The 16,409-nt window shown below is 35.0% G+C and overlaps 2 protein-coding genes and 1 non-coding gene across 3 annotated transcripts; 1 reads left to right on the top strand and 2 right to left on the bottom strand.

Moving 5' to 3' along the window:
* Positions 1-1,411: 1,411 nt before the first annotated feature.
* TRNAE-UUC lies at positions 1,412-1,483 on the bottom strand. Its single transcript has one exon. It is a non-coding gene; the product is annotated as a tRNA-Glu (tRNA).
* Positions 1,484-4,469: 2,986 nt separating this feature from the next.
* Positions 4,470-11,632, top strand: LOC114162389 (pleiotropic drug resistance protein 1-like). Its single transcript, XM_028046257.1, has 24 exons — positions 4,470-4,972; positions 5,099-5,219; positions 5,337-5,425; positions 5,539-5,623; positions 5,720-5,879; positions 5,992-6,068; positions 6,183-6,236; positions 6,333-6,423; positions 6,536-6,837; positions 6,925-7,206; positions 7,315-7,631; positions 7,714-7,874; positions 8,056-8,159; positions 8,255-8,411; positions 8,487-8,594; positions 8,678-8,841; positions 8,942-9,274; positions 9,525-9,815; positions 9,927-10,010; positions 10,094-10,227; positions 10,348-10,575; positions 10,660-10,831; positions 10,936-11,190; positions 11,281-11,632. Exons 1-24 carry the CDS (start codon positions 4,650-4,652, stop codon positions 11,536-11,538), a joined length of 4,350 nt encoding a protein of 1,449 aa, XP_027902058.1. The 5' UTR covers positions 4,470-4,649; the 3' UTR covers positions 11,539-11,632.
* A 1,264-nt stretch (positions 11,633-12,896) lies between these two features.
* On the bottom strand, positions 12,897-15,796 carry LOC114196046 (probable protein phosphatase 2C 22). Its single transcript, XM_028086543.1, has 4 exons — positions 15,265-15,796; positions 14,350-14,553; positions 13,853-14,064; positions 12,897-13,661 (listed from the first exon to the last, which is right to left on the bottom strand). The coding sequence occupies exons 1-4, from the start codon at positions 15,388-15,390 to the stop codon at positions 13,097-13,099; spliced, it is 1,107 nt and encodes a 368-aa protein (XP_027942344.1). The 5' UTR covers positions 15,391-15,796; the 3' UTR covers positions 12,897-13,096.
* Between the last annotated feature and the right edge of the window lie 613 nt (positions 15,797-16,409).

Here is a 16,409-nt window from a genome sequence, read left to right as displayed (position 1 = left end):
AATATTTCAATAAATTTTTAACAAATAAAATTTATTATTATTTCATGACAAATCACATAGTGATTAATTTTTGGATAACCATATTACAATATGGGTTTATTTTCTATCTTTAAAAGTTTTAAATCATATGTGAATAATATAGTATTTATTATTTGATTTTAAATAGGAAAAGGTTAAAAAGAAATACTGATCAATTCTTAAATTTTCATAAATCAGGATAAACAGTTTTTTAAGAAAAAAACGAAAATATCAATAAAAAAAAATTTGAAAAATTAGAATGAAATGATACTCGATACAAAAATCATTTTAGTATTAACAAATATTTTAAAAAACAATATAAAATTTACTTTCAAATTGGTAAAGAAAGGTAAAATTTAATACAATATTCATTATCTTAATTCTTATTTCATTCCCTTTTTAATACTATATATTATAATAATTTACTCATAAATACTCAATTACATTTAAATAGTAATAATGAAAACATAACATTGGTTTTATACTTTCTCTATTAAGAAAAAAACAAAAATCTCCTCAAATCACATCATCACATCACTTGACTTTTGATACGAGTTTTTTTATTTCAAAGGATAATGTTTTATACTGATTTTTTTTATCACATCTATATATTCTAACACGTACAAACAAAAAACAATAATTCTTACAAATCCACCACCTTTTGTATCACTGGTACTGCCATCAATGGAAGTACATTAATTATGTTATAGATTTTGGCCATTTTTATGAGATGTGAATGAGAATTAGTTGCAGTGATGAATAGATAGATAGATGTGAAGGTGAAGAAGAAGTTGCTATTCTAAAAGTGTTATTATAAACCCAGCTAGGTAGTGGTTGTCATCATAATAAACAGAGTCATAAATGATTGAAAGCATTGAGACAGAGCCATGCACTTCACCACCATTCTTCATATTTCCCATGTTCATTCTGTCTCCCATTCTATCTTTTAGGTTAACTTCATGTCCATGTACATACCATTCATAACATCTCTCTATTTTATAATCCACACACCTAAGTCAACTTGAGGAGTTAGTTGGAAGAGGTTATTAATGTTCTGTTCCTCCTCTCCAAAACACATAATTTTATCATGTTTTTACTCTCAAACATATTAAATTGATTCAAAAAATAAAAATAAAAAAATGAAGGGAAATGGTATAGTATTATATATCATAAATATTTCTGTTCATCACCCTACCTGTCTTGTATATAAAATATCTATAATAAAGTTTACAACTGTGATAATCGAATATTATAATGAGTCAACCAGGGAGTTAATCTACCCGCCACCAAAAAATGCCTTAACTAGAGAGAATAATTATAATAAAGGTAATTTTGAAAGAAAAAAAATCATATTATTAATGAATTATTAAAATTAAATAAATGAAAAAAAGAATGCATCAGCCGGGAGTCGAACCCGGATCTATTGCTTGAAAGGCAATTATCCTGACCGTTGGACTACTGATGCTGCTTTTTGTTATTTTTTAATTAAAATATATATTTATATTATATAAAATTAATATACCCAGAGGTACTGACAATGATTTATTATTTGTATGGAAGTTTTAAAACTCAGTTGTTGATTTTTTGTTTGTATCTACTGTGCCAGACTGCGACATGGCATTTCCACGCATGCATGGAATATGCTAACGTAAAATTCCCTATTTAACTAAAATACATTGTTTAATACATTACTAAATATTTAATACATAACTAAATATACTGTTATAAATGTCCTTTTTGTTTTCATTATGTGAGTAAAGAAAAACATGTTGAAAAAAAAAATGACAAACATCAACTTATGATGTCCGACATGAATTGTTTTAGTGATAATTCAGTTATCATAACTTAGTTCAAACAAAAAAAGGAAAGCACTAATGATTGCTTAGTTGAGAGTTTATCAAATGAGGCCAATAAAAGTCAAATTCAAAAGTCTCCACTTTTTTGTTTTAATATTATCACAAACAAAGTAGTTAGAGATGAAAAAAAAAATAGATAAAAGTTATAATTTTGAGTACAACACATGATCATATGAAGGAAGTCTAAACCTAAAGGTTTGGTTTGGGCTTGTATTTATGGTAGGCATGTCCATGGATATGTGATATTTAAAGATATGATTATGGTGGTGTGTTTGTTGGTGTTGGTTGAGAAATATTTGAGTTGATTAGAGGTGAAATGATGAAGGTGATGGATGATGATGATGAGAGACACTTCACATTATTTTAGGTGAAGCAAAGCCCAGGTAGCACATGCATGCATGTATGCAAATGTGAATGCATGATAAGAGTGGACATGCATTAGTGGGGAATACGTAGAATAATGAAGTTGTGGGAAATATAATAATGGTGAGAGAAGTAACATAGGCGTTGACCCATGGACCATCGGATCTTTTCCGGATCCATGGGGATTTTGGAACACATGGGATCTCTTTTGTCTTAGATCCACACCTTCTCTTCTCATATTCATCTTCTACATTCTACCTCTTCTCTTTTGCATATGCAAAAATAATGGTGATGAATTTTTGGTTCTTAAACTTTCAATGAATTTTAGAATTAGTCTATTTCGAAATTTTAGACCAACTTAGTCCTTCATCTTTCGAAATACGTGAATTTAGTCCTTTCGATCAAATTTTGTTAAGTTTATTTAGCATTTCAAATGTGTTTCATAATAGTATTTGACTTAACATTAAAGTAAAAGTATGTCAAACAATATAAACAACTTAAATACAATCCTGAAATGCGTACGAAACATCAAATAAACCTAACAAAATTTGATTAAAAGATCAAATAAACATAACAAAATTTGATTAAAAGACGAACATAATGTGATTAAATTCCATGTTAGACATCCAAGTTTTTGGTAAAAGTTATATTTTGATAATTTATCTGATTACCCATTTAAAAATTTATTAAACCTAAAAAATATTTAAAAGGAAATTATAAATTTGGTATAATGAAAGTGTGAGGAAGAAGTCGTTCTTGCGCAGAATCTGTATTTTTCTTAAGCAGCCATCATCTTAATATTGAAACGAGTATTAAAATAATTTGAGGTCGGCATGAATAACTTGGCAATTCCATTCACAGATCGTACTTTGCATTTCTTTTATTACCTTTCTAACTCATTACCAAACTTCAAACCCAATCTTCCCGAATCTAGTAAACCCTACTTTTAAAAACATACATTTTATTATTACTATTAACAGTAATATTTCTTTTTCTTCTGTTTTTAAGAGAGGATCCGTATTTATTAAATACCATCAAATTTCTTGGGTTCTGTATTTTAAGTAGATATCCCCTCGTCTATTAAATACCATCAACTTTTTATTTTATTGTTCAAGTTAGAACATCGAGATCTGTTATGTAGGCAAAAATCCTATATGTAAGTATTTTTGGATAAAATTTGTAACAGATGGATAAAATTTGTAAATAATAAGTATTTTAATAATCGTTTATAATATGGATATAATATTATCTATTGTCATCACTTCTATTCTTCACGATCTCTTTTTATCCTTTTAATTGAATTGTTAATTCATTTCATTTTGTTAATATTTCTCCAATTTTTAGAACTTTATTTGGTTAAATTGTAGAGAAAACATTTCATTTAAAAGAGAGTATAGATTGCATTTGATTGTGCTTTTAGTAAGAACTCTAGACCTTTCTTAATCTTTGACTTAGGTATTCTTACATCCAAAATGTTATTTGAAATATGCATAGAAATCATTTTTCCATTTCTTAATAACTAACGTATTTTTTCAATCCTTTTCACAATATCTGATAAAATAATTCAGGAAGATAATAAATTAATTAACTTAGTTAAAGACATTAACTTTTATTAGGTTTGAGGCGTTTTTTCCTATGAAAAGGTTTGTGGGTGACAGTGTATATATATAAGCCTCCATATTTTCATTTAATTGTTTTTTTTTTCAAAATTTAAGACAACACCAATTACTTATCAAGTACACTCTTACCATTCACCTAATACTTAATTAGTCTAGACATATATATTTATTAATGTAAAATGAAAAATCATAAACCAGAAAGTCCCGTAATTATTTTATAAAAATAAAAAAATCATAATATTTCTTGATTTTTAATAAAACAACCTTAAACAAACAAACGGAAAGAGTACAATGTTGCCAAAAAAAAAAGATGTTGGAGTTCGCATTATGTCATAAGAGAAAAAGGGTACAATAAAGACGTGATTATTTTATACAAGGGTGAATAATTTAATTTTGATATCTTTCTGCTGTCATAACAAACTTAATCACTAACGTGAGAGGTTTGAAATGGGTGTGATTCTGAGGACCTGTCTTTTAATTAAGAAATGCACATTATTGAGCCAACGCAGAAGATTGCATGTAATGTAGGATTCACAGTGAGTGCTTCCAACCACTATATAAGTAGGTGCCTATATTCCTAAGCTTCCGTTCATCCTCTTCTGTTAGTAAGAGAGAATGCAAGAAAGAAACCATTTACTCACGCATAATGAGATGAACAAACACATTTCCATTTATGTGATTCATTCTTAAACCAGGAACAGGTTAATCAATTCATTGCATTGCACATGACAAGTTTATCATAAACTGTTCATATCAGAATTATCTGAATTAGCTTCATTGCATAAGTTGAAAGATGGAAAGTGATGAACTGAGAGCTGCAAGTGCACGCATAGGGAGCTCCAGCGTGTGGAGAAGCAGTGGTGTTGATGTGTTTTCAGGGTCTTCAAGAAGAGAAGAGGATGAACAAGAGCTTAAATGGGCTGCTATTGAGAAACTCCCCACGTATCTACGCATGACTAGGGGCATTCTCACCGAGGCTGAAGGCCAACCTCCTACAGAGATTCATATAAACAAACTTGGTCCACTTCAGAGGAAGAACTTGGTGGAGAGGCTTGTCAAGATTGCAGAACAAGATAATGAGAAGTTCTTGTTCAAGTTAAGGGACCGCATTGATCGGTAAGCTACTAACATATGTGTGTGTGTTTCAGATTTGATCGCTTAAACTCTGGTATGGAAAATTAATGGATGTTTTAGGCCTTATGTCATGTATAAAGAAATTTGTAATGTGTGTTGAAAGTGCAGTGTTGGACTTGAAATTCCCACCATTGAAGTTCGTTTTGAGCACTTGAATGTCGAGGCAGAAGCTCATGTGGGAAGCAGAGCACTACCTACAATCTTTAACTTCTGCATTAATTTGTTGGAGGTAATTGTAAATGGTCAATAGATTTGGATGTTGTCACGAGAGTTGTTTCTGAAGCAGAGAACACTGACAAGTTCAAATGTGTGTCTCTGTGTGTGCATTTTGTCTTTCTTTCTGAAGGGGTTCCTCAATTCTCTTCACCTTATTCCCAGTCGAAAGAAGCCATTCACAGTTCTTGATGATGTCAGTGGAATCATCAAGCCTAAAAGGTAAGAGGGTGGAGTTGACCTTTTGTGGAATTTGTATGTAGGATTGTTGAGGAACTAGACTAAACTAAACTAAACTATCTTATCTCAACGTATCTTTGTTTTGGCTTATGCAGAATGACACTTCTTTTAGGCCCTCCAAGCTCCGGAAAGACCACATTATTGTTGGCACTGGCTGGAAGACTTGGGAAAGATCTCAAAGTATGAGATTTGCTTTTGTTTCAGTAACTGCTCAGATGAATAAGAATCACTTAAAAGGTTTATGATTCATTCTACTTTTTTCCTGATGAATTGCAGTTTTCGGGGCGAGTTTCGTATAATGGTCGTGGGATGGAGGAATTTGTGCCTCAGAGAACATCAGCTTACATAAGTCAAACGGATCTACACATAGGAGAAATGACAGTGAGAGAAACATTGGCCTTTTCAGCAAGGTGTCAAGGGATTGGAACGCGTTATGGTGAGTAAGCCCTTTGAAAACATGAACCATTCTTGATGTCAGGTCTAGTTGTCTTTGAAGGATTATCTCACTTAACTTTGATTGAACTGTTTCCTACTTGCGTGACATGCAGAGATGCTGGCAGAACTGTCAAGAAGAGAGAAGGCTGAAAACATTAAGCCAGATCCTGATCTTGATATTTATATGAAGGTGACACGAGATCAAAACTAAATGTCAAATTTAACCACTCGAAGTTTTTTGAGTCCGTAGTGAATATGTTAGAAATTAATGTACGTGGCTAATCTAAACGTACTAAATTTACAGGCAGCAGCACTAGAAGGCCAAGAAACCAATGTGGTTACTGATTATATAATGAAGGCAAGACATGAAATTCAGCAACTTTGTAAGATGGTTTTAATTTCGAAGAAAAAGGAAGGAAGAAACTTAGTTGTTCCTGTTTCTAACATTTGGCAGATTTTGGGACTGGAAGTTTGTGCGGATACCATGGTAGGGGATGACATGATTCGGGGTATTTCTGGCGGACAGAAGAAAAGAGTCACAACTGGTAAACAAAAAATCTCGTTTTCTGCTTAATATGAAATATTTCAATATTTTTTTAAGACTTCTACGTGACTACCAATTACCAAGTCAATGTTATTTGTGTCTGCGAATTATAGGTGAGATGCTAGTTGGACCAGCAAGAGCACTTTTCATGGATGAAATTTCAACTGGTTTAGACAGTTCTACCACATTCCAAATGGTTAATTCTCTGAGACAATCTATCCACATTCTGAATGGAACAGCTGTGATCTCTCTTCTCCAGCCAGCACCAGAAACTTACGAGTTATTTGATGATATTATTCTCCTCTCAGATGGGCAAATTGTGTATCAGGGTCCAAGGGAAAATGTGCTTGAGTTCTTTGAATACATGGGGTTCAAATGTCCAGAGAGGAAAGGAGTAGCAGATTTTTTACAAGAAGTAACTCTAACTTTCCATATACTTGTTTTCCTCTCTTTATCTTTGAAACACACACATCTCAGTTCTTCATGTTTATATGTATGACAGGTAACATCAAGAAAAGACCAAGAACAATATTGGGCAAACAAAGATGAGCCATACATCTTCGTCACTGTTAGAGAGTTTGCCGAGGCATTTCAGTCATTTCACATTGGTCGAAAACTTGGTGATGAACTTGCCACCCCATTTGACATGTCCAAAGGCCACCCTGCTGTGTTAACAAAGAACAAGTACGGTGTCAGCAAGAAGGAGCTTTTGAAAGCTTGCGTGTCCAGAGAATTCTTACTTATGAAAAGGAATTCGTTTGTCTATATTTTCAAGATGTGGCAAGTAAGCACTGTTCTAGCTTCAATGTTTTTGTTTTCCTTTGTTAATAAACTGCAACTGCACTGGCAAGTTCATGTAGATTGATTCAAGCTTGGTTTCTTTCATTTTCAGTTGATTTTAACGGGGTTCATAACAATGACATTGTTCCTGAGAACTGAGATGCACCGGGATACTGAAACTGATGGTGGTATCTTTATGGGTGCATTGTTCTTCGTACTAATTGTGATCATGTTCAATGGATACTCCGAGCTATCCATGTCCATCATGAAACTCCCCGTTTTCTATAAGCAAAGGGACCTTCTCTTTTTTCCTCCTTGGGCATATTCTCTGCCTACATGGATCCTTAAGATTCCTATAACCCTAGTGGAAGTTGGAATTTGGGTTGTGATGACTTACTATGTTATAGGATTTGATCCTAGTATTGAAAGGTGAGAATTTTCTTTTAATCTTACATTGCATAGACTTTAGAGTTTGCTTGGCAGTGTGCTTACTGATAGTTCCTCATGCCAGGTTCATCAAGCAGTACTTTCTGCTTGTTTGTATCAACCAGATGGCATCTGGGCTTTTTCGATTTATGGGGGCAGTTGGGAGGAACATCATCGTTGCAAACACAGTTGGGTCATTTGCTTTACTTGCAGTCATGGTCATGGGTGGATTTATCCTATCTAGAGGTGAAGTACTAATAAAAGTATTTCAGTTTACTTTGCAAAAGTAAACTGAATGTGTTACTAGAAGTTATTGCAAAAGTATTGGATTGTCCCTGTAAAATTAGAGTGATAATGCATGTTTCTAAGCATGTTCAGAGGTATTTTGGTGTCAAAATCTGACATTGTAGTCTTCCTTTTGAACCAGTTGATGTGAAGAGGTGGTGGCTGTGGGGTTACTGGTTCTCGCCCATGATGTATGCACAGAATGCTCTAGCTGTTAATGAATTTCTCGGAAAGAGTTGGTTACATGTAAGCAATAAAAACATATTCTCTATACATATGTAACTGGGAAAAAAGTGTGAATCAGATTTAGATGACAATATGTGAATATTTCTGCATTGAAGGTTCCACCAAATTCAACAGAACCATTAGGAGTGAAGGTGTTGAAGTCAAGAGGGATATTCCCTGAAGCATACTGGTATTGGATTGGTGTTGGAGCTTCCATCGGATACATGTTACTGTTCAACTTCCTTTTCCCCTTGGCATTACAATATCTTGACCGTAAGTATCTTTACACGAACCTTTTAGTTTTGAACCGATATATTGTGATCTAACAACGGAAACATTTTGCTGCAGCATTTGGAAAACCCCAAGCTTTAATATCAGAAGAAGCCTTAGCTGAGAGAAATGCAGGCAGAAACGAACACATAATTGAATTATCGTCTAGATTCAAAGGCTCTTCTGGTGGGTTGCATGTTCACTCACGCAGTCACATTTTCTTCCTGTTTTAACTGCACGTGTTCATGTAGTGTATAATTTCAATGCAGATAAAGGGAATGAAAATCGCAGAAGTGTGTGCTCCAGAACTCTGTCGTCAAGAGTGGGTAGCATTGGTGCAAGCGAGCACAAGACGAAGCGAGGGATGGTTCTTCCTTTCACACCCCTTTCTATTACTTTTGATGAAATCAGATATGCGGTGGAGATGCCACAGGTACAAGAATTGAATTCGCATAGTGTATGGTGTGGTGTCCCTCCGCATGTTTTCCCGTAGTTTTCCGGAAATAGATTCGGATTTCTATCTATGTTTGCAGGAAATGAAGAACCAAGGCATTCTTGAAGATCGACTAGAACTGTTGAAGGGTGTTAATGGAGCTTTTAGACCAGGAGTTCTGACAGCTCTGATGGGTGTAAGTGGTGCTGGTAAAACAACTTTAATGGACGTGTTATCTGGAAGGAAATCGGCAGGTTATATTCAAGGGCAAATCACCATATCCGGTTACCCTAAAAAGCAAGAAACTTTTGCCCGCATAGCAGGATACTGTGAGCAAACCGATATCCACTCTCCCCATGTTACAGTATATGAGTCTTTGGTTTATTCTGCATGGCTTCGGTTACCACCTGAGGTTGATTATGCAACTAGACAGGTAAAACTTTTGTAAATCAGATATACGCTGTATATTAACATCAACAGAATTTAGAGCATCCTATTACTTGTTGGAATGAGGAAATCTTGGGTGTTTGATTGGGTGTGTTGTGTGTGCCTAATAAGATCCGTGTTCATGCTCATGTTAGAGCACACAACAAATGACATTGTAACATTGTAGTACTGTAGCTTCTTCCAAATGACCAATGAAGCCATTTCAGTTGCTTACAGACCCTATTGATTGATAGCAGATGTTCATTGAGGAAGTTATGCAGCTGGTAGAACTGACTTCACTAAGAGAAGCCTTGGTGGGATTGCCAGGAGTGAATGGCTTGTCCACGGAGCAGAGAAAGAGGTTAACAATTGCAGTAGAACTTGTTGCCAATCCATCTATTATATTCATGGATGAACCTACCTCTGGCCTTGATGCCAGAGCTGCTGCTATAGTTATGAGAACAGTGAGGAACACAGTGGATACCGGGCGAACCGTGGTCTGCACAATTCACCAGCCTAGCATTGATATATTTGATGCTTTTGATGAGGTCAGTGACAGTTTTCCTTCTCTTAACCAGCTTACAAAAATTCAGTGTTTCATTTTAAGGTTGAACATATATATAATCAGCTTACAAAAACCAGCATTGTTATATTGACAGCTACTTCTGTTGAAGCGTGGAGGTGAGGAAATATATGTGGGGCCTCTAGGCCAGCATTGTTCTCAACTGATAAGTTATTTTGAGGTCTGCACTGCATCATCTCTAACTAGTAATTAATTAGTGCTTTTCAACCAGTTTGTTCATCAAGTAACCTGTTCTTGGTGTAGGGAATTAATGGGGTGCCAAAGATTAAGAATGGTTATAATCCTGCCACTTGGATGTTGGAGGTTACTTCAGAAGCACAAGAAGCAGCTCTTGGAGTTAACTTCACTGAAATATACAAGAATTCTGACCTATATAGGTAGGAACAACTAGAAGTTCAAACCAAAATACACATGAAAAAAGCATTGCCCTTTGAACATTTGTCACTGTTATTATGTTTTTCTATGGTTAACCAATATTATATTACACATACATTCAGGAGAAACAAGGCCTTGATATGGGAACTTAGCACACCTCCATCAGGTTCCAAAGACTTGTACTTCCCCACAAAGTACTCACGGACTTTCTTCACTCAATGCATGGCTTGCCTTTGGAAACAACACCTATCATACTGGAGAAATCCCCCATACAGTGCAGTGAGACTTTTATTCACAACAATCATAGCCTTACTGTTTGGGACAATATTTTGGGATATTGGCTCTAAAAGGTACCGACATGCAACCACTTGCCATAGTTTCTAATTCCCTTTTAATTTTTCATGTTATAACCTTAATTTATTTATCCGATGCAGGCAAAGAAGACAAGATATATTTAATGCAATGGGGTCCATGTATGCTGCAGTCCTCTTCATCGGGATACAAAATTCTACATCTGTGCAACCTGTTGTAGCCATTGAGAGAACAGTGTTCTACAGAGAAAGAGCTGCTGGAATGTACTCAGCTTTACCATACGCATTTGGACAGGTATACACGAAATTGTTCATCCATGAGTAAAGAACACTAACAATCAATTACCAAGTGATTCTCTTAATTATAGAACACTAATCATGAAGTTATGGAATATTCAGGTTGCCATTGAGATCCCATACATACTCATACAGACCCTCGTGTATGGGGTGATAGTGTATGCTATGATTGGGTTTGATTGGACACTCGGCAAGTTCTTTTGGTATCTCTTCTTCATGTTCTTCACCTTTTTATACTTCACCTTCTATGGCATGATGGCTGTGGGTCTTACCCCAGATCACAACGTTGCTGCTATAGTTTCCTTTGGGTTCTACATGATATGGAACCTCTTCTCAGGATTTGTGATTCCAAGAACAGTAAGTTCATATCTCCCTTTAGCTTCATTTTAACACATATACGCATATGGTAAGTGATTGACTCAGAAATGATATTTTATACTGATACAGAGGATGCCAGTGTGGTGGAGATGGTACTTTTGGATCTGTCCTGTGTCCTGGACCTTGTATGGATTGGTAACTTCACAATTTGGTGACATAAAAGATCGTATAGAGAGTGGAGAGAGTGTGGAAGAGTTTGTTAGGAGTTACTTTGGGTATAGAGATGACTTTGTAGGTGTAGCTGCTGCTGTGCTTGTTGGGTTTTCACTACTTTTTGGATTTACCTTTGCCTTCTCAATCAAGGCATTCAATTTCCAAAAGAGATGAACACTTTATTCTGCACAACTTGTAAATGAAGGATCACATTTCATCCAACAACAAAGAAATATATAGAAACATAGATCACTATTCTCCTTCGAAATTTCTGCAACATTTGTTTATTATATGATATTATGTTAAAAAAGTAGATTTTATACCTAAGTAAACTATAAAAAACTGATTTTTGAGATGAAATTTGCATTCACATAATATGAATATATAAATGTGTATTATTTCTATACTTCCACCGGTGAAAGAACTAATTTTTCACTTTTTGTCGTAATGTTACAATCCATGTTCCTTGTTCTACAATACGGCTACATTGTACTTCTGTGTCGTAAATGTTAATGGTCAGTCCATTGCCTATGTGAATGTGCCTGTTTTGTTGTTCTCAGAATAGTCCAAGAAAACTGAGTCAACAAAGAGACATAGATAGCAGAGAAAATGATTTTATAACGAGAGAGAGAATAGAAAAGATAATATTGAATAGTGTAAGAATTATTTTATGTGCAGAAGATGTGGATCAATAATTTATGGATCTGTCTATCTGTCCATCTTTATCAAATTGTTTTCATTTTAATGGTTAAAAAAAAAGCGCACGGAAGCAACGTGCAATTTATTAGGAGTAATGAATAATTTAATGATGTTACGTCACACTCACTGTTTATTATGACTAAAATTGTGACGTCATTTGTTAATTCACTCATAACTAAATATAATATGGTCTATTATACTTTATGAGGAAAATTATTAGAAAAATATCAAATAAGAAAAGAAAAGCAAAAAGAGAAAGATAAAATTATTACAAAAACTAATTCCACAAATATAATTACCAAAAACAAAATCAGTACGTTAACAAAACATAAAAACAATAATTCAAAATGACAACGGACACCAATCACATTCTCACAAGCATTATATTAAATGGGAACCTGGGCGTTTTAGCAAGAACTATACCTGACTTTTAAGAATTAAAAAAAAAAAAAAAATCGTAGTCCTCGCGTTCTCTTCAACAAAATAAAGTTTTAGAAGTGACTTTAACTAATACCTAAAAAATAAGAGCGTCTTGCGATTAAACAAATAAAAAATAAACAGTCTTTCAATCCTTACTTAACACAATTAAGGTTTAGTCGTAAATACACCTTTATTTGTTCAAGGGTTGGTTGATTGTTCTGTTGAAAAGTAGTCACTTCAACAATAATAAAAACATCTCATGTTTCATTCACACTCAAACAAACAAACTGTGGAAATTATGTATAAGATCACTGGTCAATAGGATCCTACCCTTAATCCACAAGAGAAAAATTGATCTGTTTTGCATAAAAGTTAATCTGAAGTATGTAATAGCCCAGTTAAAAGGAACCAGATAGTTGAAATGCATCACATAACCATATGTATTGATTATGCAGAAATGTAAGAAGAATGAGGCAATGATTCTAAATATGGAAGGACTAAATTAAATGTCGACTAGATGCCGCATATGTTACAGTCAAAGTTATCTCTCAGGCCTACTACACCTACAATTACAAATGAATCTTAATCCTCAAAAGAAGAAAATTGAAGGAACTCAATTACCCAAGCTGTCAAGGAAACTCTGCAACTCCTTCAAACCTTCAGCAGAGAAGCTCCGGTGCACTCTGGAGCGAGGGGCCACCAAGTTGGGAGGAGGTTGCTGCTGGAAGCAAATCACAACCGCAGACAAATTGTCTCCACTCTTTCTCTTTAAAGCCTCATCAACCAGATCCTTACTGCACATGGTTGGGTCATTATGCTCCTGGAGCCTGCGCCGGGCGAAATCCACTGCATTTTGGCTCCGGAATACATCCCAAATACCATCACAACCTATGATCAGAAATTCGTCCTCGCTCGTCAGTTTTGTAGTCATGAGTTCGGGTTCTGAACTCAGTGGTCCACCATCTTTGCTCTTCATTCCTTCCATGTGCCAGTCACCAAGTGCTCGAGCAACATTCAGTTGCCCGTTAAGATATCCATCGTACACATACCCCCCAGAAGCCTCGATCCGCTTCCTCTCTTTGTTGCAACTCGGTTTATGATCTCTTGACATCTCAATCGCTTTTCCACGACGGCACAGCACAGCTCGACAATCTCCGGCATTCGCCACCACCAGCAACCTGCAATCACAAACTATCATCATCACACAACTCATCAAAGCTATCCACTTTCATGCCGGAAATGTTCCTGATTCTCATTTGCACTTCCTTAAAAAAACAGTGGAAACTTACCCAAAGAAAAATGAATAACATGATTTTGGCTAGTTGGAAAAAATAATATATATGTACACCTAGATTGTCGAAATCCTGACCTTCCTATAACAAGAGTAGCTAATGCAGTGGTGCCTGATGCAAGTGCAGCATCCAGTGAGCAAGCTTCTGCAAAGGCATTGTCTGTTTGCAGAAATGCCGAAGCAACTATCCTTTCAATGTCTCCAGGGAAATCTTCATCATTGAGAATAAACTTTGGCAGATGCTGGCAGGCAAAGTCCGCAGCATGCTTTCCGCCATGTCCATCAAACACCTGACCAAGCCATTGACCATAATCATTACCTGACTTTCACAACAGTTTTCAAACAAATGCAAGAAACAAGCAAAATTTTCTCCGGGATCAGCAATGTTGTGTCTAAGATGTGTTTATATGTCAATAGTCCGTATTGGTGAAGCAATGCATTATCACCGGAGAATATTAGCATGAGGACTATGATTTGCAAAGAAATTCCACACAAATGTCATCATCAGAAAAAGTAAAATTCACCGACCCAATAATCACTATTAATCAAGTTAAGCACCAAAAATAGATAAATACCCCATAGAAAGCACTGGGTCCATCTATACAACTCTTGAGTCCATAATCGTGCATAAAATTGTCAACACAAACATATACATCCTCCATACTTGACCGAAATCCAATATCAGCGCAAGCTCCAGAACGAAGCGTTGGAAAGAAATCAGTCTGGCAATCTTCAGTAACATCCCCTGGCTCAGATGCATCGCACAAATTTGTTTTTATCTGTTGATTTAGCCACAACAGTTAGAAAAACAACAGATGGAAAATAAAACTCAGAAAATAATTTTTTTTTTTTCAGAGCAGAAAGGAACTTGCAACTCCAGAAACAACATATCAATAGCACTCCCAATACTCTAATGACTGTAAATTATACCAACAAAAAACCAAATAGACAAATCCAGAGGAGCTCAGGAACGTTAGCACACCCGAGGTAACCATAAAATTGGCAAGACGGAACAAAGTTCAATGTTATTATTTACACGGTTTTATTTAATTCAACACCTCCACGATCTGACATTTTTTACCACACCAACCGAACATCAGTGTTTTACATTACTTCTCCCCACCAAACTTTCCTTTTACCCTAAATCCCAATTCTAGGTTTCATCTATAAAGAATGAAAAGAAATATAACCCATATAAGCTAAAACAACTTGCACATATATGACTCAACCACTTTCCTTTGCAACAACTTTCCAAAATCTCCCACTGCATCAAAATGGCAACGGAAAGGAAAAGAAACGGTGTTCAAAATTGTCAAATATAGAAATTATAGCCATTTCAAGGAACTCAATAATTCCATAACAGTTCAAACAACAAAATCACAAATCAGCATTTTCCTGTCTAAAAGGATATAAATAAGCACACACACTAACATGCTAGCACAAAATTACTTACTTAAAGAAAAGATCAATTTTGTGAAAGAATAACTCACGAGAGAAGCGTGGCGAACAAGTTTGCATTGGCGATGTGAAGGTGGGTTGGGATTGGGAGGTCGAGTCCCACTAGAGCTCCTGCTTTCACTTTTACTGCAACAATCCACCCCTTCAATTTCTTCCATGCTTCTCCACCATAAGATCCAAGTCAAGAAAAATCGAAACGGGTTCGACCCAGATTGCAAACAACAATTGGGCAGCTATAACGAGTACAAAAATTAGGTTTTTTTGGAGTTAGGTTTGGCGGGTGGGTCTCTGCGATTCAAAGGGAACATGGCGTCGCAAATGCAGGAATTTTGAGAAGCGATTTGCCTATATGACACAAGTGTTGTGAACATATAGAAAGAGACGAGGAGAAGGAGAAAGAGAGGGGAGAGAGATTCACCGTCGTATCTGAAGGCGGTGGTCGGTGGTTGGTGGGGTTTTAACTTTCAAAATGCGGTGGCAGGTTCGAAACGACGTCGAATCGCTATGTAAAGTTTTGAGCTTTGTTAACGGCAAGGGATTTCTTTTTTAGTCTGAGAGGGGCGTGTCTCTTTCATAACATATTAATAGAAAAATAGTAATAATATTAATAAATATCTTTCTTTTCCCTATATATCTAATTCAGGGACCTGAATGCAGGGATTAACCCTGATTTACATTTTTTAAATTTCAATAATATTATTAATATTAATATAACTGTATAAACTAAATGAAAGTATCTCAAAAAAACAAAAAATGATGATTAGATTTGTTCTCCAATCATCACACCCTTCTTCAGTCAACATCGTATGAGCATCAACTTACAATACAATTTATGGAGTGGCAGCTATATACAGCTGTAGATTCTTTTCAATTTACCATTATTACTTCATTCACTTGCATCAATTTCAAATAATGGTCCAAATTATAACTAATGAATTTTTCAGTATTTGTAAACATAATTACTATATATGTTATCGACAAACTTATTGCATGTTATAATTTTATGATCAAAAATAGTGATATGAAATTTATTATATCATTAATGTATCTTTTTAGTTGCAACCAATACTGAAAAAAGTACTCTAGTTACAAATTGTTGTGTATAATAAGCTGATATCGTTTTAAAAATTAGTTGAAATGAATTTTATTATGTAAATAGTGAGTGAAAACAAATTTT

Source organism: Vigna unguiculata, chromosome 9 (assembly GCF_004118075.2).
Source record: "Vigna unguiculata cultivar IT97K-499-35 chromosome 9, ASM411807v1, whole genome shotgun sequence".
Taxonomy (NCBI): domain Eukaryota; kingdom Viridiplantae; phylum Streptophyta; class Magnoliopsida; order Fabales; family Fabaceae; genus Vigna; species Vigna unguiculata.
Note: the sequence above shows the minus strand (reverse complement) of the source record. Positions and strands in the feature narration are given on the sequence as shown.